General features: G+C 47.9%; 2 protein-coding genes across 4 annotated transcripts in view; both read right to left on the bottom strand.

The window, feature by feature from the left end:
* The window catches only part of LRRK1 (leucine rich repeat kinase 1), a 131,954-nt gene extending 118,318 nt beyond the window's left edge, over positions 1-13,636 (bottom strand). The window contains exons 1-2 of one of the 3 annotated variants that reach the window (XM_027067925.2): positions 13,357-13,636; positions 7,806-8,021 (exon numbers count right to left, since the gene is read on the bottom strand). In XM_027067925.2, coding sequence (XP_026923726.2) covers positions 7,806-7,902 — 97 coding nt within the window. In that variant the 5' untranslated portion in view covers positions 7,903-8,021; positions 13,357-13,636. Of the gene's footprint in view, positions 1-899; positions 1,736-7,805; positions 8,022-13,356 lie in introns of those variants that run through there. The other 2 variants (XM_053223631.1, XM_027067926.2) reach the window with 2 other exon arrangements.
* A 3,246-nt stretch (positions 13,637-16,882) lies between these two features.
* Positions 16,883-27,161, bottom strand: part of ALDH1A3 (aldehyde dehydrogenase 1 family member A3) — a 38,847-nt gene continuing 28,568 nt past the window's right edge. The window contains exons 11-13 of the mRNA XM_027067927.2: positions 26,530-26,687; positions 25,148-25,222; positions 16,883-18,784 (exon numbers count right to left, since the gene is read on the bottom strand). Coding sequence (XP_026923728.1) covers positions 18,712-18,784; positions 25,148-25,222; positions 26,530-26,687 — 306 coding nt within the window. The 3' untranslated portion in view covers positions 16,883-18,711. The remainder of the gene's footprint in view (positions 18,785-25,147; positions 25,223-26,529; positions 26,688-27,161) is intronic.

The raw sequence follows: 27,161 nt of genomic DNA, 5'->3' as shown, positions 1-27,161 counted from the left end.
GGCTGCGGGATGGTTTACTCAGCCTAAAAAAGGAATCCGCAGGGAGTGAGGACAAGACATCTGCTTTTCATTATTTCAAGAAAGGGGTTAAGGGATTCTTATCAGCCAAGGTGGGTGGAGCTGGATGCAAGGAAGGCAGGACTGGTCCCACCACATAAACTTCCGAACAGAGTTGCCCATAGAACGGCTGGCATTATTTGAGCAGTAGTCAGTTTCCCATTGCTAGATGTAAGCAAGTGTATTCTGGACAAATAATCAGAAGACGTAAGCCACAGATGGAGGTTAATGTTAAAAACCCCCATCAAATCCAGAGCTTTCTGCAGTGGGGCAGGGCTTTGTGGGCATGAAGCACAGCTGTGTCAACTGCTACCCGCGTGGACGGATGCCCACAGCCGTTTCTCCCACCCCCAGGGCCACGGCTTGGCCTCCCTTCCCTTCACCTCACTGAGTAAGGGATTCCTTACTGGATGCTGGCTGTGGTCCCTGGAAGGCCCAGTGCTGCCCCTGAGGCCAGGCTGAGGTTGGGACATCCCCCTGGACCTCGGTCTCCTTCCAAGCAAAGTCCTGTCCGCCCTCCTGGCTCCCATGGTATGCACACAGCCTGGCAGACGCCAGCAGGACACCGCCTCCAGGCACATGGGCTGGCAGTTCCACTCCGGAAGGCACACGTCAATGTGGACCTGTCCCTTGTGGGATCTCTTCCAGCGGCCCGCCAAGAAAGCACACTACCACCGGAGTGGCACTTCCTATTTCAGCCTGTTTCCTTGTTCTATTTCTGGAAGGCAAGAAGAGAGCCCCTACTCGAGCAAACCCCTTGGCTCTTAGGAAGCTATTTTTAATACAGATTTGAAAAAGGCAAAAGGAAAAGAGAAGGACGCTAAAAGCGGCTATGTAAAAACCTGGGATTTGAAGAGCTTCTGGAATGTTCCTTCTCCTCCTTTGGTCCATGCTGGTTCAGTGGAGGACAGTGCTCTGAGAGGCAGGCAGCTGAAGTCAGGACTGCTCACAGAGCTGTGGGGTATGTGAGCCACCGCCAGTGACGTCTGCCCAAGCCCCCCTCACCCTCCACGATCCAGAAGAGGCTCACCAAGCGTTCTTGGCTTGAATTATCTAGAAGTTTGTTCACCTCTCAACTTTCCAGGGAGCCTCACCTCAGCTGGCAGTACAGGTTTTTCCACTCTGACTGGTGTCAGACGCGGAAGAATGCATAATGATGTGTTTGTTCACATAGATGGCCCCACAGCCCCAGCCCAGTATCTCACTGACCCTCGATCTATCCATACACACTCTACACTCCTCCACACTTTCTAAATGTTCCTCTTGAACCTCAGGCAAGCTGACTGCTGACAGTGCTAATAAGGTTGCAACAAGCCTTCCTGGGACACAGCTGTGCTGAGCAAACACAGGACAGGCACAGGCAGAACCCCCTGGGACCACTGGGCAACTGGTGAAGTACTTGCACCTTCCTGGGCTTTGGAAGGGCTAGCCATTCTAAACAGTCACAAGGTGAGGTATACAACCCATACAGGTAAGGGCATGAAAAACACACCTCGTACACATCTGCAAACACACACAAAATGCCTCAGCACCCCAAACCCGAAAGTAAAACGTGAGTTCTTTCCTGATTTTTGTTAATGTTTGGATCTTTTTCTAAACTATGTTTGGAGGCATCATAATAACTTTATCATTTCCAAAGTATGTTATTCCCCAACCATTTTTTTTAAGTTTATTTTGGAGAGAGAGAGAGAGAGGGAGAGAGAGAGAATCCCAAGCAGGCTCTGTACCATCAGCACGGAACCTGATGCCGGGCTCAAACTCACGAGCCGTGAGATCATGACCTGAGCTGAAATCAAGAATCGGATGCTTAAGTGATTGAGCTACCCAGGCACCCCTCTTCCAAGCATTTTTAAAAGAGAGAGCTTCTGGAGTGAAAGCAAGCTGCTCCTACATTGACTATAATCAGAGTCTCATTGGTTTGCTTCCTGGCAATTTTCCTTAGGTGGATTGGAGTGGAGGTGGGGAAGCAGGGCTCCCTGTGATCCCAGAAGGTCTGGGAGAAGGTGGGCAGGACAGAGCCAGCCCAGTTGCTGGGGGAACAACCCAGATGGCGGGTACAGCTTCAGGCTCATGGAGTCAAATATTCCATTTGTTCCAGAAAGAAATTAGGAGGAAAGAGGCCAGCTGACATGGATTTGACCTTGAACGTGAGCGCTGAGGTGTGCCAGTTAGATCCTAATCGCAACACATTGGTATTTAAAAAGTCAACACTTTTAAAAATAAATTGCAGTGTTATTCTTCTGGTTGCAAACATAATACAAAAAACAAACAAACAAACAAGAAGCAAACAGAAAAAGGAACACAAGTTCAGTGCAGAAAACATAAACCCTGCAGGTGAGCACAGAGCAGTAGCTGTAATCTCCATGTGACTGTGCTACACTTTGAGTGTCACCTGCCCTCAGGCTGTGGTCTTGGTGTGTGTATTTGCATTTTGTGAAAATAAAATCCAACACGCGATATTTTTAAACTGGGCCTGCAGAGCTCTGGGGTCAAGGTGAAGACCCGCAGGTGGGATTCACCAAGCCCACCCCTCACTACTGCCCATCAAAGCAACTCCACTGTTAGCTGTTACATAGGCTCCAGGTAGGAGTTCAGGGGAGGAAGGCACTCTGCTGGCTGCTTAAATAAATAAATAAATAAATAAATAAATAAATAAATAAGAATATATACATATAAGGTACATTTGATTTTCCAAAGGACTGAAGCCCGCCAACTCCCATCATGGCAGATGGAACAGCGGACACCAATTTTTCATGTCTGTCTGCATCCACAGCCTGGCCACAGCCTCCTCACGGATGGAGCTCTTGATTTGGGCTCTCCCCTGTGACTTGCTTTGGCCAAGGGCAACAGCATGCCATTCTGAGCCAAGGCCTTAAGAGACCTGGCATGCTTCTGCTTTCTCCACTTGCATCTCTGCCATTGGTAGGGGAAGAGCGTCCCCTGGTCTCAGAAGAACAGGAGTCACGTGAAGCAGAGCTTCAGACAGCTCCGTGTAACAGAGCCCCCCCCCAGCCACCTGCTGGTGTGGAGGCCAGAAATAAACTGTCATTGGTGCATCCCACTGAGATCCTGTGTCTGCCTGAATCAGGGTTCGGAGAAGTTGAGCCACTCAGTGGAGGTCACCCAGCACGAAGAATTGAATGCAGTCCCGATTAACCCCACAGGCAGGCCCTTAAGCTCCCCACCCTTCCCCCAACCCCAACCTTACATTGTGTGAATCCCATTGTGTGTCTGCCCACTGCTTCCCTCTCAGTGAAAAGAAAAGGAACACAGTCATGGGGCGCATGGGTGGCTTAAGTTGGTTGGTTAAGTGTCCAACTCTTGATCTTGGCTCAGGTCATAATCTCACAGTCTGTGAGATCGAGCCCCACGTCAGGCTCTGCGCTGACAGTGTGGAGCCTGCTTAAGATTCTCTCTCTCCCTCTCTCTGCCTCTCGACTGCTTGTGTGCGCACACTCTCTCTCTCTATCTCAAAATAAATAAATATATAAACTTAAAAAAAGAAAACACCGTCAGAAGCAACCTGTGGGTTTCAAACAAGACAGTCACAGAAGTCCTCGTCACTCTAGCGAACATGCAATTAGCAGGGCCTCTGGTAATAGATTTAACATCAGAGCCACAGGTAATAGATTTAACATTCCCAGTGCCTGTGGGATCCTGTGGAGGTCCCCATGGTGATGCTGTTCTGTGGAGGGGACAGGCAAGGAGTGGGGGGGTGTCCTCCTCTGCCCTCATTCTTCCACTGCTCTCACGGGGGTTCAATGGTGGCTATAGGAGGCCAGAAGGTGCCTGACGTCTGGCCACCAAGTAAGCAGCCCATTTCCAGCAGGAAGGGAGTGCTGAAAGTCGTCCCTGAGGGTCCCAAGGCGGGACTCCCACCCTCAGCTCCTCTGCAACCACCTGTGGTACCTTTCTACCGTGGGAGTGCGGGCATAAATTTGCACTTCTTCATTGAGTTGTTAGGAGAATTCAATTACTATTATAATTCCTTAACAGAGAAAATAATTGCCATAATGCTGAGCCATAGGACAGAATTGTCCCATGCATTTCAGGCCACTTTCCTCTTATCTTCTTCAACTCTGTGGTTTATGTGTTTTGTCCTCACGTAAACACCTCCCTTAGCATCAGGGATTCACAAGACATCACCTCCCCTGGGGAACCCCTCCTTCCAACCCCCAGCACCTAGAGCAGTCCCCAGTGGGGGCTGCATGACTCCCATAAGCTCCTGTACCCTTGTGTGTGTCCTATGGTTCATTCAGAGCAGGGTGGTGGCGAATCCTGAGATTCCACTGGGGAAAGAGGCCCCTGGAGCAGAAAAGACTTTTCTGAGCCTGCTTCTTCTAAGCTAGTGGGGAACCCTTCTATGGGAGAAGGGTAAAGTCCAGACAGAACCTCGAAGGGAAGAAAAAATGGGGGCTGGGTACTTTCAGTGCTTGGCCTCTCAGTGCACATGAACATTTTCTGGTTATCTGTCTTATCTCAGGCCTGGAGGCAGGGCTGGATCCATGTCTGTTCAGAGTCCACTGGCCGAGGTCCCCAGGATCCGTAAGAATCAGTGGGGTTAGGGTGGACACCTCAGAAAGTATCATCTCAGCCTTGCACTTGGCGGGTAGACCAGAACATCAGCATGACCTGGGAGCCTATTAGAAACACAGGCTCTGGGGGCCCCCAGACCTACCCAGTGGGCATCCGCAGGTCACCAAGATCGCCTGGGGATTCAAGTATATACTACAATTTGGGAAGTGCTGCTCTACGGACCCAACCCATTTAGACCCATTGATTCTCAGTCCCAGCTGCACACTAGAATCATGAAGAGGGGGTGGAACACTTTTTTTAAATGCTTATGCCTAGGGGCTTCCTGGCCAATGGTAGTTTAGACATCCCAGTGTTTCTGAGGGCGAGGGTAGAGAGCCACTCATTTAGGTCATCAACTCTTGACCAGGAAGGGGACTGGGCAGATCCCCTCTAGGGTTTTTTCAGATGCCACAGTCACCCACCCAGTAAACCCCAATGTCCCTTGCAAAGAGGACAGATAGGTAGAATAATGGAGCTGGAAAGTAGAGGTGCTACCCAAACAGCGGGTATCATGTTCTGCCACAGCTCACCTTTCTAACAAGCAGCCAAAAAGAGAGAAAAAAAAAAAGACATACGTCGTTAAGAGAGAAATAACTTTTCAAAGGATGCAAATCGAACATTCTGGGAACATTTAGTGCTGGGCAATGTCAAGAAACAAATTCTTTTCCCATTTCATAATCTGATTTATGCACAAAGAAATCTTCCAGGAACATCACCCTAGTTAGCTTTTGGGCATTTTCAATGCAGAAAAACACTCGAGTAACTGGACAATATCTGCTGAGCCAGGTGCACTGTTGGATCGCTAACTTGATGAAGGGTACAAACACCTGGCCCTCTCAAACCCAACATATGGGCCCTCTCATATCCTACACAATGGCCTAGATTTTAAGGGCGAGAAATTCTAGAGTTAAGACACGGTTCAAACAGCAGTTCTGCCACTTATAAATTGTTGACCTTCACCACGTATCTACACATCTCTTTACTCTCAAGTTCCTCAGCTATAAAATGGGGGTAAATATCCATTTTATAGGTCATTGTGAGAATTCAACAACCTAAAACACTGAATCTAGTGCCTGGTATGTACTAGGGACTTAACAAATATTTATTGTTAACAACAGTATCTCTGCCTATCAGATAAAGGGTTAGCATCCAAAATCTACAAAGAACTTATCAAACACAACATCCAAAAAACAAATAATCCAGTGAAGAAATGGGCAAAAGACATGAATAGACACTTTTCCAAAGACATCCAGATGGCTAACAGACACATGAAAAAATGCTCAACATCACCCATCTTCAGGGAAATACAAATCAAAACCACAATGAGATAGCACCTCACACCTGTCACAATGGCTAAAATTAACAACTCAGGCAACAACAGATGTTGGCGAAGATGTGGAGAAAAAGGAACTCTTTTGCATTGCTGGTGGGATTGCAAACTGGTGCAGCCACTCTGGAAAACAGTATGGAGGTCCCCCAAGAAATTAAAAGTAGAATTACCCTATGACCCAGCAATTGCACTACTAGGTATTTATCCAAGGGATACAGGAATGCTGATTCTAAGGGGCACATGCACCCCATTGTTCATAGCAGCACTATTGACAATAGCCTAAGTATGGAAAGAGCCCAAATGTCCATCGATGGATGAATGGATAAAGAAGATGTGGTATATACATACAATGGAATATGACTCAGCAATAAAAAAGAATGAAATCTTGCCATTTGCAACAACGTGGATGGAACTAGAGTGTCTTATGCTAAGCGAAATAAGTCAGTCAGAGAAAGACAAATATCATATGACTTCACTCATATGTGGAATTTAAGATACAAAACAGATGAACAAAAGGGAAAGAAAGCAAAAATAATATAAAAACAGAAGGGGCACCAACATAAGAGATTCTTAAATACACAGAACAAACTGAGAGTTGCTGGTGGGGGATGGGCTAAATGGGTGATGGGCATTAAGGAGGACACTTGCTGGGATGAGCACTGGGTGTTATATGTAAGTGTTCAGGGTTCTACTCCTGAAACCATTATTATACTATATATTCACTAACTTGGATTTAAATTTAAAAAAATACTGATTAGGAAATTAAAAAAAAATAAAATTAAAAAAAAAGAATAAAAAAAAACCCTCAGCAGTGTCACTGCCATCCTCTTAACTTGTGTTAATAGTGTTAAAAGTGGTAAAACACATAGGGACGCCTGGGTGGCTCAGTCAGTTGAGTGTCCAACTCTTGATTTCAGCTCAGGTCAGGATCTCACGGTTCGTGGGATAGAGCCCTGTGTTGGGCTCTGTGCTGACAGTGTGATGCCAGCTTGGGACTCTCTGTCTCCCTCTCTCTCTGCCCTTTCGCCACTCACATTCTCTTTCTCTCTCTCTCTCTCTCTCTCTCTATAAATAAATAAATAAATAAATAAATAAATAAATAAAACATTAAAAATTTTTAAAAAGTGATGTAACTAACTCTAGTGGAAATCTGGCCATACGTATAAAGAGGGTTAAAAGTGTTCAAACCTAATAATCTCCCTACAAATCTACTTTATGGAAATAGTCTTAAAACTAAGTGTAAAAACAGGAGGGGATGTTTTTGGTAAGATTCAGCAACTAGAAGCAACCTATATAGCCCCACACACCCCACAGGAGAGTGAGGACTAGGTCAATCATTTTACACAGTGTTCCCACGTAAGATGTTTCACCAGATCATACGAGCTAGGTGACTGGTGAACTTAGGAAGAAAAAAGTAGGATAGTAAACTATACACTACAAAATTAAAACAAAATCCCTGAAGCCCAGAAGGAAGCAGACTAGAAGAGAACATCTCAAGACAGTAGCAGTGCTTGTGTTTAGGGCAGTGGCACTCTGGGCAATATTTTTTTTTTCCTACTTCTCTCTTTTTTAATAAATATGCATCATTTTTATCATGAAACCAAATCCCCATCAAAAAACCTTTAACCAACATGAAGTAATGCCCTGATTCTTAGGATCCTTGACTCCATAATAAATTTTGGCCCACAGCCCCTAATGTTTAGAATTTAAGTGACAATCCCACGATAAATTTTATAATGAGACTTTCACTTTAACCCTCGGGTTGAACACCCTTGGTTCTAGACTCCCCACAGGACAGGAACTGCAGGTTGTGCCCAGCATATGAGACTGGCCCTGCTCTTACCATTATGGGTCTCCATGGCACGTTCTGGACACACAGCTGAGCCCTCTGGACCCACACACCAGTACATGCTGGGCGGTCGCCGAGACATGCCAGCCATCAACCCTCGGTGGCTATTCTCCAAGTCAGTTTTGGCCAGGGTCACCGCCGCCACCGCTGCCCGGAGGGTGGACTGAGGCACAGACACGCCGTCATGGCTGAGCAGAAAGCAGTCTCGTTCTGGTGGTGAAAAACATTATAAAATCAGAAAGCTTTTCTTAATTGTCAAGTTCCTTCTTGTACCCTTGCACACATTTACTATTTATTTTATTTTTTTAATGTTTCTTTTTAATGTTTATTTATTTCTGAGAGAGAGACAGAGACAGAGCATGAGCTGGGGAGGGGCAGAGAGAGGAGGAGACCCAGAATCCAAAGCAGGCTCCAGGCTCTGAGAAGTCAGCACAGAGCCTGATGCGGGGCTCGAACTCACGAACCATGAAATCATGACCTGAACCAAAGTCAGACGCTTAACCAACTGAGCCACCCAGGCGCCCCAATACATTTACTATTTATACATCGCACAGGTATTTGTCTTCTTGCAACATTCCTGACATTCCGTCTGTCTAGCCATGCCCAGTCAGGTGGGGGCAGTGAAAGGATGAGCTGCCCCCACCCCAACTTGCACCCCGCTGATCATGTCTACTTAAAAACAGTCCTAAGAAACCCCAACAATGACAGACACCTACTGGTAAGGGCTCAGCCATTGTTTAGTCAACACATAACCCTTGTCAATTGCACAGCGACATCGATATGACTACTCGAGGCTTCTGCTTTCAGGGGCTCACACTCCAGCTGGGGTGGGGCAGATGCACTTTAAACTGGTCACAATATAAGGTTTCCCCTCTGCCCAGGACCAGCTCTTCCAGAAGCCCAGAGGCAAGCATGTAATCCCAAAGAGGCAACCAGGCAACAGTCCTGAAGTGAGGGTTCCAGAAGGCATTGGTACTGGTTATGAAGACAAGTCAGTGTGCACCCTGGGGGATAACAGAAAGGAGCCCCACATTTTGCCTGCCTGGATACATATGGCAATGTCTGTAGGCATTTTTGGTCATCACAACTCAGGGTCTGGGTGCTACAGACAACTAGTGGGTAGAGGTCAGGGATATTACTGTACTTCCTATAATGCACAGGGCACCACCCACAACAGAGACTTATCTGGCCCCAAACCAGTACAACTGTGGTAAATGCTGAAGCAGAGTGCGGTTCTCTCATGCTGGGCTCCCACTGAACTTGGGGGGAGGGTGGTGCCCCCAACACAGGTGACATCCATTGCCTTGAGGCAAAGACCCAGGTCCAGCTCAGGCCTGGCATGGGATACATTGCACAGTGGGGAGGGGATTAGTATATGAAATGTGTGTGTTTCTATTAGTGTTGGTGTAGAGTCTATACTATCATGGACAAGTCCTCTGGGGCAAGACTTGCCAAGCTCCCCCTCCCGCTGCCTTTAGGAGTACAGCCCCCCTGGACCAGGTGCCCGATTTCCAGGCTCTAGATGAGGCAGCCCCAGTGCTCTTCCAGCCTTATTTGGTAGCTTGCTCAGTGCCCATACTGTTCAGGGTACCTTCTAGAACCTGCTCAGAACCTTCTAGAACCATTACATAAGTAATTAGCAACTATTTTCTGAGACACATACCTCTGAAATGGAGACTGATAAAGTGTAGTAAAAAAAAAAAATCAAGGTCATATAAATCATACCCAAGACAATATGGAAAGGAAAAAAGCACAGGTTGGATGTCAAAGGCTTGGACTGTCTTTGTCACAGATCAGCAGTGTGACCTCAAGCCAAAACTTATGTGTGTCTCAGTTTTCCCATCTGTTAAAAATAGACATGCAGCCTCTCACCCAGGGAACCTCTTGGGGTGGCTATGTGATTTCAAGTAAGGTAAATTTTCTGGAATCACTTTCTACAACAGGGCCAGAGTTGTGGTTCTTACTTACAATACCAGCGGGAGGCCTGGGAGACCAGCAGGGTCTCCCTGCTGCTCTCTGATTAACAAGCTCAGAACATCAAGGCTGGAGGGCAGAGCACTGGGGCTGTCTCATCTTAGAGTCTGGAAATCGGGCACCTGGCCCAGGTGGGTTGTACTCCTACAGGCAGGGGAAGGGGGAGCTTGGAAAGCCTGCCCCAGAGGACTCGTCCATGATGCACCCCCACCTTTCTGAACTAAAGAGTGAAAGGTCTGAGGAAGCCATACATAGGAAAGCCTGTGTCTGAAGTTTGGGAGCCTAAAAATTCCAAGGAGAAATGATCAATCTGGACAAAATTTAGGAGACCATCAAAGCACTGTAGATTGCAAAACCTGATTAGGAAAATCAAATTGAGACAGGAAAATCAACTTGAAGACAAAAATAATCTCCGTCTTAAATTAAAGGCTCCAGGGGCGCCTGGGTGGCTCACTTGGTTAAGCGTACGACTTTGGCTCAGGTCACGGTTCGTGAGTTTGAGCCCTGCATCAGGCTCTGTGCTGACAGCTCAGACCCTGGAGCCTGCTTCAGATTCTGTGTCTCCGTCCCTCTCTGCCTCTCCCCCCACTCATGCTTTGTCTCTCTCTCTCCCTCTCAAAAAATAAACATTAAAAAAACTAAATAAATAAAAAGGCTCCAAATCCTACAGTAACATTCAGAAACCAAGAGGCACAGTTCCTATCTGCTTTCAAACACCTCTTAAAATCAGCTACCACATACACCTAACAACACCTCAAAATCCAAATGCTAGTAGATGTTCCTTCTGAAAACAGAAGTGTCTTACCATAGAATGCTTTTAAGTGATAAAAAAAAAAAATCGTTAAAATATTTTAGGCCAACCCTTGCCCAGCACATTTTGTTCCCCTTTTCATTTTCAGTTTTCTTTTGAAAAATCACTTTACCAATGAAGGATTTTTTACCACTGGAGTTTTTCAATTGCAATTTGTATGTTGGCTTAGACTCTAAGGTAGAAGTTTTAAAATGAGGTAACTCAGTTTTTGCTCAATTTTTGCCCTCAAACGGATCTTTGCTTCTTCCTGCTCCTTTTGGGTTTAGATCAATGCAACAAATCATGGTTGTAAGTTACAGGTCTATCTTGCCATCATGGTGTATATACATTCTTAAGAGAGTTTCGAGAGGATTTTTTTTTGTAATAATTATTTTAATAATCTTTAAAACCTCACCAATTTTCATTTGCCAGTTCTTTATACCTGCATTAACGAATAAACCTGAATACTTAATGAAAAAAGAAAAAAAGGAACTTGACCTTCATTGTACAGATGTTTTCATTGGGCCCTTTCCATGGAGTGAACTGCCATGTAATTCATGAAACTTACAGCTGGTCGGGAAGGGACAGTTACAAAGTTTCAGACACAGGATAAATAGAGAGAAACATAGGAGGACCTGCACCTCCTCACCTGTCTTTTCAGGAGGCTTGGAAAGGATTGCCAGTACAGGGAAGACGCTTGCAAATAAAGCATGTGAGTAATTCTCATATTATCCAGTAATTTCTTTGAATGAGAAGCCTGGTAGGGATGGTTGGCCCATGGTCCTTGACATCCTTTTGGCACTGCTAGTCTCCCTGACTAGTTACTGGCTTGCTACAAAATGTGTTTAATGGATTTGTGAGCATCAAAATATCATGGAGCTGCAGACCAGAGAAATGTGTGGTCTCCATCTCAGATGAGCACCCAAGGGGTTTGGGAACAGAAGCCCTTCAGGAGTCTGAAACCACAAACGGGTTAAAGCTGTCCATTCACCATTCCATCACTATACCATGTGTCCTGGGCACCTCTTAGTTCTGGGAGTGAAGACCCAGCAGTGAGCAATACTGGTCTGTGTCCCTGGAGCTCCAGAAGAGACTGCCAGGTAATTAAAGGAGAAATGAAATACATGAAGAAGGAACACAACACCAGGGGAGGCTCCAGAAGGACAGCGAGAGAAGGTTGTTGAGAAAGAGGCTGAGCTTAACATGCTGGCCATGTGAAGACTCCAGGGCCAGCACTGCAGAGGCCACATGCTGGAGAGTGAGCTGGGCCCGGGTGGCTGGTGGGGGGCAGGGGTGGCTTGGGCAATGGCCAGGTGGTTGATGATGGCAGAGGCCGGATCAACTGAGGGGAAGGAGGTGTCCTAGATTTCACGCCAATCACAAGGAGAGAAGCCATGGCAGGGTTCTAAGCAGAGGACTGATTCACATTAAATCACATTCTGGGAGTAAATCACATTCTGATTCACTTATTAAAAAAAAAAGAAAATCACTCTGGCTGTCAAATAAAGAATTGGAGAGGGGAGGATTGCAATCATACCGGAGAGAGATGCTGATACCTTCGGGCTAGGGTCGAGACTGTGGGAAGGAAGGGCTGAGCCCAGACACCTAGGTAAACCCAACAGAACTTGCTAACACTGAATTCAAGGGATGGAGGTACAGGCTGGGGGCGAATTCCCTGCAACTGAGCAACTGAGTTGACTAGGGAGCTATTTCCTGAGATGTGGAAGCTTGGGGGAGGGAAAGTCTGGCTGACCCCAAAACCTCCTTTAGGGACAAATCAGGTGTGAGGTTTGTATGTTTTTAACTTAATTCCTTTATTCTTCAGGGACATAAGCAAAGGTAATTAAAGTCAAATCACAAAAGGCATTTTAATGTTAATGTTTTCCAAAATCTTGCTAGTCCACTTGTCCCTTTAATGTCTGGGTACTTTGTTAACAATCGCTGGATGACCTCCAAACTCTAAAAAGAGCATATTCTTTGAGAGCCTTGCTGAACACTTCACTACAGGCGCCTGTTTCTCTGCCTCTCTGACCCCTGCGGATGTGTTTGGGGAGAAAATTTCCTGGCCTCCAACTGTGCAGGGCCAGGTGGAGTCGGCCAGAGGTCCCCAAACTCTCCCTCACCATCTTCCTCTGGCCTCAGCCTTCCCAGGCTCCGCTCCTTGCCCCGTCCCGGTCCTCACTCCGTCTCCGAACCCCTGCCAGGAAAGGTGGCCCTCAGAGACCGCCACAGAGATGGCGGGTTTTATCCGGACCTGGGCAGAGCCGCGCGTCCCGTGGACTCTTCGGGGGGTGCAGGCGCGCTGGGCCGCCCCCTTCAGCAGAACCTACCCCCCCCGCCCCCCCAACTCCACGATCGGCCAGAACCTGGGCACACGCATTCACACTCGCCCGCACACAGGAGCGCTCACACTCCGCCCGTGCCGGGCTGAAGGAAGAGGTTCTCTCCAAAGGCGGAGGAAACCTGTAGACGCCCTGGTATAGCCTCCGACTTTTGTTTCTTGCCCCGGCTCCCCCGGCCCCGTCCGGCGCGGGGTATCGGGGTTGCACCCCCGCCCCTCCGGGACCGCGCACCCTCCCCCACCCCGCGGGCCAGGGAGGCCGTGGGGCTGCCAGACGGAGATCGCCCGCGCCCGCACCCTCGGGGGCCCCCGGGCACAGGCCACCTGGGCGGAGCACTAGGCCGCCCGGAGCGCGGGCCTGGGCTGCGGAGTCGGGCTCCCCGCGACCCGCCGCGGGAGGCAGCGAGTTCCCCCCACGGGGCGCGGACCCGGGCACTTACCTGCGGCGGCGGCGGCGGTGGCGGCGGCGGCGGCGGCGGCGGCGGCGGGGCACGGCCCCGGGCGCCTGGGACAAGGGGCTGGGCCCGCGGGCCGGGAGGGGCGGACTCCAGCGGGCCGGGGCCTGGCCGTCCCCCTGCCCTCCGCCCCCCTGCGCCTCCGGCCGCGAGCGCCGGGGCCGGGCAGGGCCCAGACGCACTTCCTCAATCCTGCGGCCCGCGGGCGGGCGGGTGAGCGGGCGGCGCGAAGAGCGCGCGCGGTGAAGGTCGGCCGCTGCTGCTTCTGCCCACGAGGGGCGCCAGGGGTCCCTACGGTGGCCTGCCTCAGTTTCCCTAGCCGAAAGCCGGAGGTGCCAAGATTCGCCGCTCCTACCCTGGAGGCCGCAAGGCCCGCGAGCCCTTCTTGTAGCGCGAGGTCTCCTCCAGGTTTGGGTCCCCTGCTCTCTCGTCTCGGGGCACGCGCAGCGACAAGATTGGTAGGTTCTCAGCTCAACCCAGCTTTCCCTCTGCTCTGCTCGGGAAGCTAAATATGCCAATTAATCTCTGACTTGCAGCTGTTAGGCGTAGACTCGCAGTAAATATTTAAAAGGCCGGGAATAGTCACTTATGTACAACTATAGGGCGGTATGGAAATACATATTTTTAAAGCTTTCCTATTTGGCAAACTGTACCCCTTCCATCACATGAATGTACCAATTTAATTATGGATGTATGTATGAGGATGTCACTATTTGGTGAATCATTTTTAATTGGGTGGGGCGTTTTGGCGGGGGAGATAAAACATGGAATGTTGGCAATTTCTTAGGTTTCAACCTAATGTAAGTATGTTCATCACACCCCTGCGGCCATTATACGAACGCAGATCGCAAAGACACACGTCCATGCTGCGGGCAGGCATCAGATTTGGCTCCACGTGCCCACCCCAGCAAGAGAAGCCTGCTTGGAATAAAGTAAATGGTTTGCAGCCCAGCAGGACCCGCACCCTAGACTCATGTAATGTTATGACTGGAACATTCCCAGGATTTAGCGTAAGACAGACAAATCGCCACCACCCTCACTGCCATTTCACAAACGCCAGGCAGCCGCAGGGTCCCCCGCACGACGCCCGCACGAACTCGAGGACGCTCTCAGTAGTGGCCCCTTGGCAAGGGCACAATCAATCGGGCAGCTTTGCTCTGCTCCCAGGAGGCCGCGCCCCCAGCTCTCCTGCCACGGAACGCCCTTGCAAAAGGGTGGGTGCAGTTTTGCAATCCTGTCCTCAATACTTCGGTCCCAATTCCAGCACTCAAAAGGCAGCAGTGTGATTGCTACCGAAAAGTCCCTAATAATTTGCAGGGCGTGGCGTCGTCTTCCTGAGTGAGCGCGGCAATCGCGGTGCGGCGACTCCGAGGAGCACGGCCCCGCCATCTAGCGGCGCCAGGGGGAAGAGCACGCCCAGTACCCGGGGCTCCTGTGGCCAGTGTGGCAAGGGGCAACTGAACTTCCCTTTTACATGAGTTTGGGAATAGGCTAGGGAATGTCTACAAAGTAGGGAACAGCCGAGTGGACTTCTTTGAGCTGATTGCATCCCAGCATTTAACTCTATTCGTTAGGCATGCATTTGTCATGGGTTTGCATGGGAAGGTTATTACAGGTCATTTAGGATTTATTCTTGCTGCTTCTTGACCCGCACTGACTGCTCGTCCTCTAGCTTTTGCTCTGCCTACCCGGGTTCTCAGCATCTCATGTTGGAATGACACTTCCTAAGGTGGAGTCAGGTGGATACTACCTCCCCGACCTAACATTTCTGCCTCCTTAAGGCCTAGTGACTGACTGCTGCCCCCCTCCCCACTCCCACTGTTTTCTGTGGCTGACTGCTACCCCACCACCCCACCCACACTGTCTTCTAGTCATTTCTTCAGCTGGGAACTCACTTTCCTCCGACATTACTTCCTGGACACCTAAAAAAAATCCCTTAGGGCATCTGAGTGGCCAGTCAGTTAAGCAGCCAACTTCAGCTAAGATCATGTTCTCACAGTTGGTGAGTTCCAGCCCCACATCAGGCTCTGTGCTGACAGCTCAGAGCCTGGAGCCTGTTTCGAATTCTGTGTCTCCCTCTCTCTCTGCCTCTCTCCACTTGCATTCTGTCTGTCTCTCTCTCTCTAAAATAAATTAAATTAAAAAAAATCCCTTATTATCCACCTTCAAGCTCAAGTCAGATATATGCTAGGGGAAAGGACATTAAAAATTCTCCATCCAGGGGCACCTGGGTAGCTCGGTCCATTAAGCGTGGGACTTCAGCTCAGGTCATGATCTCACAGTTTGGGAGTTCGAGCCCCACATGAGGCTCTGTGCTGACAGCTCCGAGCCTGGGGCCTGCTTCAGATTGTGTCTCCCTCTCTCTCTGCCCCTCCCCCACTCACACTCTGTCTTTCAAAAATAAATAAACATCAAAAAAATTATTTATCTACTATCAGGAAAATCTAGGAGATTCCAAAGGGTCTGCTTTTAGAGAATGTGCCCACCTCTGGTGGCCCCCTCCCACCACAAACACACAAGTGCAGGCATGTACATCCACACACATGACGGCCAGTCTGTGCCCCCAGAATGGTTCCCGTCAGAGAGCAAACCAAATGAAGGAAAAGGCCATTTTTCTAGAATTTTCTGCTGACATTTAGCTTGAGAAATGGAAAGTCTCTAAAGAAATTCATACATACATTAAGTGTATACATCAATAGAGATCTCGGGGCACCTGGGTGGCTCAGTTGGTTGAGCGTGCGACTTCGGCTCAAGTCATGATCTCATGGTCTGTGAGTTCGAGCCCCGCGTCAGGCTCTGTGCTGACAGCTCAGAGCCTGGAGCCTGCTTCAGATTCTATATCTCCCTCTCTCTCTCTCTGACCCTCCCCCTTTCATGCTCTGTCTCTCTCTGTCTCAAAAATAAATACACATTAAAAAAAATTTTTTTTTAAAAAGAGAAATCTGATCCAAGCCTTCCTTAAGTTTTCACTTAAAAGGTGGCACCCTGCCACCTCATGGCCAAAGTGAACAAAGGATGCTCTTGGCCCAACCTGTGTCAGCTCACCTTGGTGATTGAAGCTTCTTGGTTCAAAGCCTTAGAAACTTAAGGTGGGTGAGACCCAAACACTCAGATCCTCGCGACGAAAATGCAAACCTGTGCACACAGAAGTGGGATGCAGTATTTTCCCTAAATTCTATTTCCCCTCAATTCCCGTGCTGTCCTTCCCACCCTTTTCCACAATCACACCCTCACCAAAACAGACTCGGGCAGCTTAGGTGACAGCTTCAACTTCACCAACTAAGACGCACAGCCTCTGAAGCCAAGCTTGCTGCCTGCCTCCACCCACAAACCCACGCAAGCGGGTTTCCCACACAGGCTAAATGCGTGGCCTGATGGATTCAGCAAATGGAATTTTCATCTTCAACTACTGATACTGCTTTACTCCAAGCCATTTTGTACTGAAGGTCTGAGAAAGAGGAAGGCCACCGATAGAATTAAAATGAGTTTGGTCCTTAAAGGAAAAAACATGTTTGTCAAATATCCAATTTTATTTTATCATCGTTGCGTTGTTGAACACAATCTGCAGTTAGGGTCGGAATTCCCAGGCCAATAGATTTCTTAAAACCATACCACAGGAGTAAACCTTAAAAGAAGTGAAATCTAATACTATATAGATTTCCATTTCTAAATACAGTATATTACAGAAGGTTAAATATACCACCTCTGTTTACTTACAACTATAAAAAGATACATTAACTATACCAATTATAAATAATGTAGCATTTCATATTAAAGGCATTATTATACAACAGAAGATTAAGAACCCTCTAATGTATTACTATCAAGGTTAGTGTCTAAAGTTGCTTGAGATAAAATCCTGAAAATTCAGTGTCTGAAGTCAAATCCTGACTTAGCAAGTTGCTGACAGTTTAAGTGATGTGTTAACTGATGCAGAGAAGGTGAATAGCGTATTGCCTATTTCTGACAAGAACGATAAACCCATTTCACATAGGACTTTCTTCATCCGTACACTGCTTTTGATGTCGATTTTCATTGTATTATTGCCCTCCCCCCAATTTAATTCTCAAACATAATTTAATTCCCAAACATAAGCACCATTAGAAAAGTACTAGTTAGTAACAGTAAAAGTATCCAAATAACGCAGTTACGTTTGGTTTTCGTTTTTTAAAAGCTATCTAGGAACGCTTTAAAACTTGGAATTGCACAGCATTTGCACACACAGGAAAAGAAAATTTCGCAACATGTTAGTGCAGTACTCAGGCCACTGTAGTAGGAGACCCAGTTCTTCCACGGAGTCTGGGTGTTATTTGTTAATTAATCATTAATTAATATCAAAATAGGACTTTTAAAAAGCCAGGCTGTATTTAAACAACAGCCAATGGCCTTTCCAGTTGTGTATGTTTTGCTAGTCTAAAACAGATAACCAAACTGGAGAAAAAGAAAACTACATAGGCTGATCATAAACCATTAATGCAAGGTAGAAATTGATATTCTGTAAAAGCGGAGTGTGGCTCTGATTTGTCAAACACGAGAGTTAATTATCCTAGCATTGGCTATGCTCTTGTAGTGTCAGAGCACTAGGTCCTTAGCAGCAATGGTGACACCAGCGATGTTCTCTGCCTAAGAAAGTGCCTTGGTTAAGGTCGACCGTGACATAGTTTTAGATAAGCATTTTGGGCGCTGATTCGATCATATTCCAAAAGGAACACTGGTTTTTGATCTGAGTCCCATGGTCAATGTCGAGATGCAGTCCTTGAAGACGCACGCCCATTCACACCCAAGACCTTCAGTACCCTTCCATAGTACTGGACTCCCCAGAACTCCCCACTTTGGCTCCTCACAGTCCTGCTTTTGTTTTTGTTTTTAACTTAACGCTGTTTCTTTCCCACTGAATGCTGGGAAGGGCTTGTTCTGTGGGCAGGTGACCCTGAGGAAGCCACAGGTGCAGGGCTCTGTTTGCAGAACAACCCGGGAGTTTTTCCAAGTTCTTACTGGAGTCAGAGCCGGCAAAACATTTGTAAGTGACCGCTGGATACTTGAAATGCCACTTCCCGTTGGCCACACCCTGAGCCTCTTTACTGTCCCTGGGGACCTGGTTGAAAGGGAAACACAGAAACGGCCAATAGCTCCACCCCCAGGCAGGACTACAATTTCACACACAACATAATGGTCAATAACACAGGAGTGTGAGAGGAAAAGAAAAATCGTTCAAATCCAGTAGATGTAAAGTCTCCACAACAAAGTGACCCAGGAAGGCGGGCAATGCACGTTTTCTTCGGCAAGTTTGATCTGCCACTTTCGGCTGTCCAACGTTTGAGGCAGGAGCCCGTCGTTCCCTCAGGGGCTCTTGTCATCGAGTTTGATGGTGACCGTTTTCACTTCTGTGTATTCAGCCAGCGCATATTCACCACTGTGATTACAGAAAAGAGGAGAATATAAAATGGGCATGTCACTTAGCCGTTCTGTGGGAACCTGTGTTCAAACGCTTGGTTGGTCACTACTCTGGGGGGCAGTTCGGAGTCTACGCAAAAGGTCAGAATGTGATGACTTTATAGAGGAGAATCCAGGACTGTAACATCATTACTATGTTTAAGTAACGGGATCTATAAGTTAAGTTTAAATATAACGTTTCTCGGGGGGGTTTCTGGGTGGCTCAGTCGGTTAAGCGTCTGACTCTTGATTTTGGCTCAGGTCACGAGCCCACAGTTTGTGAGTTCAAGCCCCGCATGAGGCTCTGTGCCGACAGTGCAGAGTCTGCTTGGGATTCTCTCCCTTCCTCTCTCTCAAAATAAATAAATAAATAAATAAACTTAAATAAATAAAAGAGATAAATAAGTATCACGTTTTTTGGTGTGTGATGCTTTGGAAATATTTTCAGAAGGAATAAGTGCTTGTCTTTAAAGACAAAAAGGGATGGAAATAAAGAGGTGGATTCCCTGAGTGGGGAGTACAGAGCGAGAAGAGGGCCTGCATGGGTGAACAAGGAGGGGAGCTGGAGATGTGGCCTGAGGATGTGCAAGGGGCAGAGACATGGAGGGCCTGGAGTTGACCTCAGAGTCTGCAGCTGGGGACCAGCTGTAGGAAGAATAAGGCCAGCCCAGAGCAGTGAGGGCAGCAGACATTAGCACAGCCTGGACACAAGGGGGACCACAGCCTTTGAGTTAGCCTCTCTGCTATCTGTCCCTTCTTTAAGTCTTGCAGAGCCCAGCTGACCCTTCTCGGGCGTCATGGGCCATCCTCCAGGCGGTCCCTCTTCCCAGAACTGAGATGCAACTTTGGACAGATTTAACTACCTCTCCAACACTTGCTCTGCTGTTAAGCACATAAAAATGTGTACTTGTTGAGGAAAAGAGGTAGACGCAGAGGTGGCCCCTGGAGGCTCTGTCGCTAGGAAGACTTGAGACATTGTCTCATTTCACCCCTTAGATCAGGGGTTCTCAAAGGGTGGTCCCCAGGCCAGCAGCCTCAGCAACACCTCAGAACTTGCTCGAAATTCAGATTCTCAGGCCCCCTACCCTGCCCTTGATATGATGCCCCCTTCAAGGTGACCACATCTCAACCCGCTGCACCTGTGTGGCAAAGGAGAATTAAGGTTGCAGATGGAATTAAATTTGCAAATTAAAATAGGGAGGTTATTCTGGATTACCTGCATGGGCCCAATGTAATCACTAGGATCCTTAAAAATGTAAGAAGGAAGCCAGAAGGAAATGAGACTATGGAAGCAGGTTCAGAGAGGTGCAGCATTGTTGGCTTTGAATATAGAGGAAGGGGCTGCCAGTCAAGGAATGTGAGAAGCCTCCAGAAGCCAGGAAAGGCAAGAAAACATATTCTTTCCCTGGAGTCCCCAGAAAGGAAGGTAGCCCTGCAGACTGTCAGATTTGGAGCCTCCAGAACTGTATCAAATCATAAATTTATGCTGTTTAAACCACGAATTTTGTGGCAATTGACTGTAGCAGTAACAAAAAAACTAATACACCCTACTAAAGTGGGATCCAGAAATCTGTGTGGTTTTTTTTTAACGTTTTTAAAAAGTTTGTTTACTTATTTATTTATTTTGAGAGAGAGAGCGAGCATGCACACGAGTGGGGGAGGGGCAGAGAGAGAGAATCCCAAGCAAGCTCCATGTTCAGTGCAGAGCCCAACTCCGGGCTTGATCTCACAAAGCCATGAGATCATGACTTGAGCCGGAATCAACAGTCAGACACTTAACCGACTGAGCCACCCAGGTGCCCCCAGAAATCTGTGTTTTAACAAGCCAGGGGATTCTGATGCAGCTCAAGTTGGAGAACCACTGGTTTAGATTTAGACCAATGTAGCTTAAGCAAGTTCTTTGTCTTCCCTGAGCCTCCATTTCATTATCTTTAAAATGGGCATATCATCACCTCCTTGCAGTTATAATGATTGGAGATAATTTAGTATAGAGCACCTCCTATGTGCTAGGCAAAAAATGAATGCCAGAAAGTAACATCATTATTTTGAATTAATATGTCTCTGAGAGTTTTTGGTAGTTCCCTAAAACAAATAGTTCAAGAACCCATGAGAATGAGTGAATTACTTTGTAATCTTTTCTAAACGTAACACAAAATATAAAAGCCCTATGCAGAATGCTGAATTGAACTTTTATAGAGCAGGAAATCCATCTACCCACCCCCACAAACAAATGACAAACTAGAAAAAAATTACGTTCACAATTCTATGTGAGAAACAGTGCTGTTTTCCTTCACATACAAAGAGCTCTTAAAACCCAATTTAAAAAAAACCCACACACAACCAAATGGAAAAATCAACAAAGGGCATGAACAGTCAGTTCACAGAAAAACAAATACAGATTACTTAGTAAGTGTTAAAAATGCGCTCGATACCCTCACAATTAAAGACAGGCAAACGAAAGGAGTGGAAAGCTCATGTTCCGTGTGGCGGATTACCCAATTTTAGGAATTTATTCTGAAAACAATCTCCCACAAGTGCCTAAAGATTTCTGCACATGAAAGAACACCAGCATGGTTTGTAATAGCAAAAGCCCTTGGAAACAGCACAAGAGTCCATCATGGGAGACGCTTAATGCAAAGGACGGAAGGGTATCCAAAGCCCATTCTCAAAAGCAAAAAGTAGCTTTCTCTCCCATTTCATTTGAAAACAGTAAAGAACGCACACATGCACACCCACTGCATGCAAAGAAAATGCATAGGGCCTTTGTATCTTGTGCTACATTTAGAAAAGATTACAAAATATTTCTAACAGTGAGCATATTGTGTTGCACTGTTTAAAATCTAAAGTGGTTGGGGTGCCTGGCTGGCTCAGTTGGTTGAGCATCCAGCTTTGGCTCAGGTCATGATCTCACGGCTCATGAGTTCAAGCCCTGTGTCGGCCTCTGTACTGACAGCTCAGGGCCTGGAGCCTGCTTCGGATTCTGTGTCTCCCTCTGTCTCTGCCCCTCTCTCGCTGGTGCTCTGTCTCTGTCTCTCTCAAAAATAAATAAACATTCAAAAAAATTTTTTTAAAAATCCAAAGTGGTTAAGGATTTATCAACTTAGTAAACAGAAGTACACCAAATGATGAAAGCACGCTGCATTAGCTCATGAACTATTAACTCCAGTATTCAACCATTCCTATAGGATGAAGTACATGAATCGCCTCGTTCTTCCTATTGCTGCCATCACTGCCAGAGTTCAAGTTCATGCTGCTCTTATTCAACCCACTGTGGCGTCTCCTAATGGGTTTCCTGCCCAGTCATGACTGTCTTGGCATGCAAAGCCATCCATGAGCCCAGCCATTCTCCTAGTAGACCTCATCATAACGTTGCAAGGGGCAGAGACTGGATCATATGTTCACTGCTATGTGCTCAGAACCCAGCACGTGCCTGGTGCACTAAAGGTGCTCATTAAACAGCTGCTGAGTGAACCAAGGAACACATGAACAGAATGAATGACTGAACAGTGATGACCGCTAACAAATGGGATTGAAGATCCGTGGCGGGAAGCCTAGGCTTCCCACATGCCTCTACCGTGTGGATTTCTGTTGTTGTTGCTTTCTGTTGTTGTTACTGCACAACAACCAAGAAAACTGCCCAGGAGGAAGAGGACTTGTAGGCTTCAGCCCAAGACCTGCACAGGAACAGCCCCCGGAGGGGCCTGTGGGTGGGCGGCAGATAGCCAGCCCAGTCCAGGCGGCCGGAGGTGGGGAAAACCACGGAATCCACCGTGCAGTGCTCCAGCACAGAGAAAAGGAGAACTAGATGCAACATGAAGACATTAATCAGGAACGACTGAAAATGGAAATTGGTTTGCAAGTCAGTTTCCAGGCTCCCTGGGAATTATGTTAAAGTACTTTATCTAAAGCCTTGGGAAAGTATATGCCAAGGGTCAAAAAAACACATCGAGAAAAGTCCCGACTGTGGCAGGATGAAACATGGGCTGTGCTCCGTGCCAGGCGGGGATGCTGAGGACCCGGAGGCACAGTCAGAGCAGGGGGAAGGGGGACAGAAGTGACACAGGTGAGGAAAGTAATGAGCAATAGTCGGCGTGAGTGAGTGCACACTAGAAGTCAGGTGGGTCCCACACACCCTTGCCATGGCTTCCATATCCAAGGCCATCTGGTTGGGGGCCCAAGTTCTTGTTGCAGCAGGAAGCTGGCCTCTGGGAGGAGGACGGTGTGGGGTTCTGGGGCCCTCAGCTGTCACTGGTCGAAGGCAGCTGATTAGAGGACACCAATGTCCTGGCTGACTTCATTCCAGGTGGCTCACAGGGGTGACATCCCTGTTGAGGAAGGCCTTGTGGTGTGGTGGGTCCAAGAGTTCAACCTCACCCCTGTCACTTATGGGCAGTGTGACCTGGGAAAGGCAGGGACCCTCCCTAGCATCCTTGGGTTTCCTCATCCAAAAATTAGGGTAGTAGTACTAGCCATCTACAGTGGACAATGTTTGTGCCCACCTATAATTCATACACTGAAGCCCTAACTCCCAAGGTGAAGGCATTTGGGAGGTGGTTATCCCCACGAATAGGATAAGCGTCTTTATGAAGGAGACTCCAGACAGCTCCCCTACCCCTCCACCATGTGAGGACACAGTGAGAAGACAGCCATCTATGGACTAGGAAGGTAACCCTCGCCAGACCCCAAATCTGCTGGCACCTTGATCTCAGATTTCCAGCCTCCAGAACTCTCAGGCATTGAGAGATCAATGCCTGTTGTTCAAGCCCGCCTGTCTGTGGTGTTGTTATAGCCACCAGAGCACAATGAGACACCATCTCATAGATGGTGTGAGCGTGGAATCAATGAACACACGCGAAAGTGCTCTTACAGAGCCTGGCTGACTCTGTTCTCAGCAAATGCCAGTTGTCACCCATACTATGGCTATTGGGGGGCCCTGACGGGGATGCAGGTGACCCCGGCCCAGGCCTCATGTCTCTCTCGGGCAGGTGGGTGTGAAAAGAAAATGAAGCAGAGACTCACAGAACACAACACAAACAAGCCACTCAGGGGATGAAACATGATTTCTGCAAAGGGTTTTCACCGCCAAGAATTTACTGAAGTTCCCTGAAGGGAAAACCAGCCATAGGAATTAGGACGACACCAATGGATACACTCTACTCAGATGTTCAGATGGTTCTGGCATATTTGCCATGACTCAGAAATGGATTAGAGAGAAAGACCAACACAGGGGAAGGGACCCCAATGCTGTGGAGACTGGTCAAAAGCATTTGTTCAGGGAGGGCAGCCAGCCCCGCTGTTTCATAATAACATCTTTATTAAGAATCTGGAAGGGGAGTTGCCCAAAAGCTCCAATAGGGCCCGAGCCGAGGAGAAGCATTTGAGTGCTCCCACTGGAAGATGCCCAAACGAGGACGAGGTAATGCATTTGTATATAAATAATACAAACTGTTTAACTAAGAGGAAGAGCTTGGAGCCCTTTGAGATGTTCCAGGAGCAGCCCTGCATGTTGTCACAGATGGTCCCCCTGGGAAGAGTGATCCTAGAAGCTGTTTGTCCACAAAGACTAATAAAACCCCAAGCACCACCACGAAGGATGTGGGAGAGAAGGCATCGTCCAGCTGGAAACTGCAGTGTGTCCACTCCCGGAACGCTCTGTCCAGCCCTGTGTCTGGACCTTTTATCTCAGGCCAGACACAAGAAGGCCTGTCCGTTAGTCTACTCATGGAGTTCATCTTCCCAGCGGGCAAGATGTGCAGGAGCTCTGGAGGAATATGAGTGGGTTTGATGGAACCACAGAGGACGGGGCAGTATGTCTCCCAAAGCAGCACCCAGAAGGAGCCAGAGTAGCCCAGAGTCTGTCCCTAGAGCCTCTGCTGGTGGGGTGGACAGCACCAGAGCCCGACCTGGGAAAGAGCCCATCTCCCCTGCTGAGGGCTGGAGTTTGTGGGAGTCTGGCAAAGAGTGCACTTTTCCAGTTCTGCCCCTGTCCTCACTCAAGGAGCCTATGCCAAGTCTCTAAGGAACATCTCCATGTGTGGTGGGTGCTGGGAAGGACACAGGAGCTGAGGCTAGAGGTTGGTCCTGGGGCCAGAAGGAGGGAAGCATGAGAATGAGGGCAGGGAAGGGCAGGAGTGGGAAGGCGGGAAGGAGATGGTGGATGGAAGGGATCCATCGCAGCCCCAGAGGGAAAGGGCCACCAGCCTTCCTGACACAGCTGACCCAGCCTGCCACCCAGGAGCACGGGGCAAGGTCACCGGACTGGAGTACATGTCCCCACCACCCTGCGAATGTAGTCTATTTTTTATCCACCTGCTGGTGGGCGTGCAGTAACAGAAATACTTACAGTTCTCTGCCATTTCCTGACATTTTAAAGCCACCAAATGGAGCCTGTGCGTAGATGGCATTATAGCAATTGATCCTGGAGGAAGAACAGAAGACGCTCATGATTACCTGGAGAAGACCCACCTGGGGTGCATGCATCTCGGCTGTCAGGCACTTGAAGCAGACTGTTGCCTCAAGAGTGACTTTTGTCTAAGTTTTAATAATGGGAACAGGTTGTTCAACTTCTGTCTTCTCATTCTTCCCACCAGAAGCTAAAATTCGAACATTTTTTTTAATGTTTACTCATTTTTGAGAGAGAGAGAGAGAGAGAGAGCACGAGCGAGGGAAAGGCAGAGAGAGAGGGAGACACAGAATCGGAAGCAGGTTCCAGGCTCTGAGCTGTCAGCACAGAGCCCGACGTGGGGCTTAAACCCACAAGCCATAAGATCATGACCTGAGCCGAAGTCGGACACCCAAACGACTGAGCCACCCAGGTGCCCCTAAAATTCAAATATTCTCAAGGATAAATCTCTTCACTGGGATAGGAAGGGAATGTCAAGGGGGAGAAGAAAGGAGGGTGAAATTATGGCATAAGGGAGTAAGATTCAGCTTTGAAATGAGCCAGCCCTGACCTCAAAATTCTCCTGCTTGGTCATAGGATTCTGGTCTTGTTACCCAGCCTCTCTGAGCCCCCATTCATGTTTATCAGCATTATCATCTTTACAATGAGGATGGGGTGCCTGGGTAGCTCAGTTGGTTAAGCATCCGACTTTGGCTCAGGTCATGATCTCACAGTTCGTGGGCTCGAGCCCCGCACCAGGCTCTGTGCTAACAGCTCGGAGCCTGAAGCCTGCTTCTGCTTCTGTGTCTCCCTCTCTCTCTGCCCCTCCCCACTCACACTCTGTCTCTCTCTGTCTCTCAAAAATAAACATTAAAAAACATTAAAAAATAAAATGAGGATAATGTCATCTGTAGGATTGCTGGTAAAGCAGGGACTTTCACCCACACTTTGAACAGGACCATGCGCTGCTTTTAGAACCAGAATACAAAATTAAAGCGAGAGGGAGTGAAGTCCAAGGGACAGCATGACACGGTGGTCAAGAACATGGACACCAGAGCTACGTGGACACCAGAGTTGCCCAGTGGGCTGTGGGCTCTGCTGTGCCACATACTAGCCATGTGACCCTAGGCAAATCACCCAGTCTCTCTGTGTCTCGATTTTCTCATCTGTAACATGGAGACGATGACGGTCCCTGTCTCAGAGGCAGTCATGAGTATTGAGCAAAGCACTAAGGCGGTGCTTCGCACATAACATACAACTAGCATCTCTCTGTCGACAGAAGAGTAATGAAGTTAGCAAGTCAGCAACTCAGGAGAGCCGAAACACGCACACCCTCTACTCACCAGACTGTTCCAGACTCCAACGCAGAAGCCAGCTTCAGGGCCTTGTCGAGGTTTTTTGTGAACACGGCTGCTGTGAGTCCATATTCAAGGCTATTTGCCCTTTTTATCACTTCTTCGATATTTTTGAACTTCAGTATTGGCTGCACTGGTCCAAAAATCTAGGATTAATTGCAAGAATGGCCATGAGAGTCATGTTCGAACGAAGCACACACACTCTGAGCAAACACTGCCTTCGTTTTATGCCTTCTCCATGTACCCAGAGTGCTTACATGCAGGAGAAATGACGACCAGAGGAAAAAGAATGTCCAGAGATCTTTTTATTTACGTGATGGTTGACATCTGAAGGGAAGGATTACAATGAAAAATTAAAATATCAACTGAAAGTATGTTTCAGGCTTATGATCTCTTATTGTCATCAGGGCTTCTGAGAAGCCCCAGCCCTTGAGCTTTGGCATAGACCCTGCATACTGACATACACAGAAGACAAAACTTTCCAAGTTTTTCTTGGAGAAAGTTATTGCCAAGGGTGTTTGCAAGGCACGGAACACACATAGAACTGTGTGCCCCGACCTCTTGGTGGTACATTTTCCATCAATGAAGATGCCATAAAATGTTTCCCTAATAACTCCCAG

This window comes from Acinonyx jubatus, chromosome B3 (assembly GCF_027475565.1).
Source record: "Acinonyx jubatus isolate Ajub_Pintada_27869175 chromosome B3, VMU_Ajub_asm_v1.0, whole genome shotgun sequence".
In the NCBI taxonomy this organism is placed as follows: Eukaryota; Metazoa; Chordata; class Mammalia; order Carnivora; family Felidae; genus Acinonyx; species Acinonyx jubatus.
The sequence above is the reverse complement of the archived record's forward strand: the minus strand, read 5'-3'. Positions and strand labels throughout refer to the sequence as shown.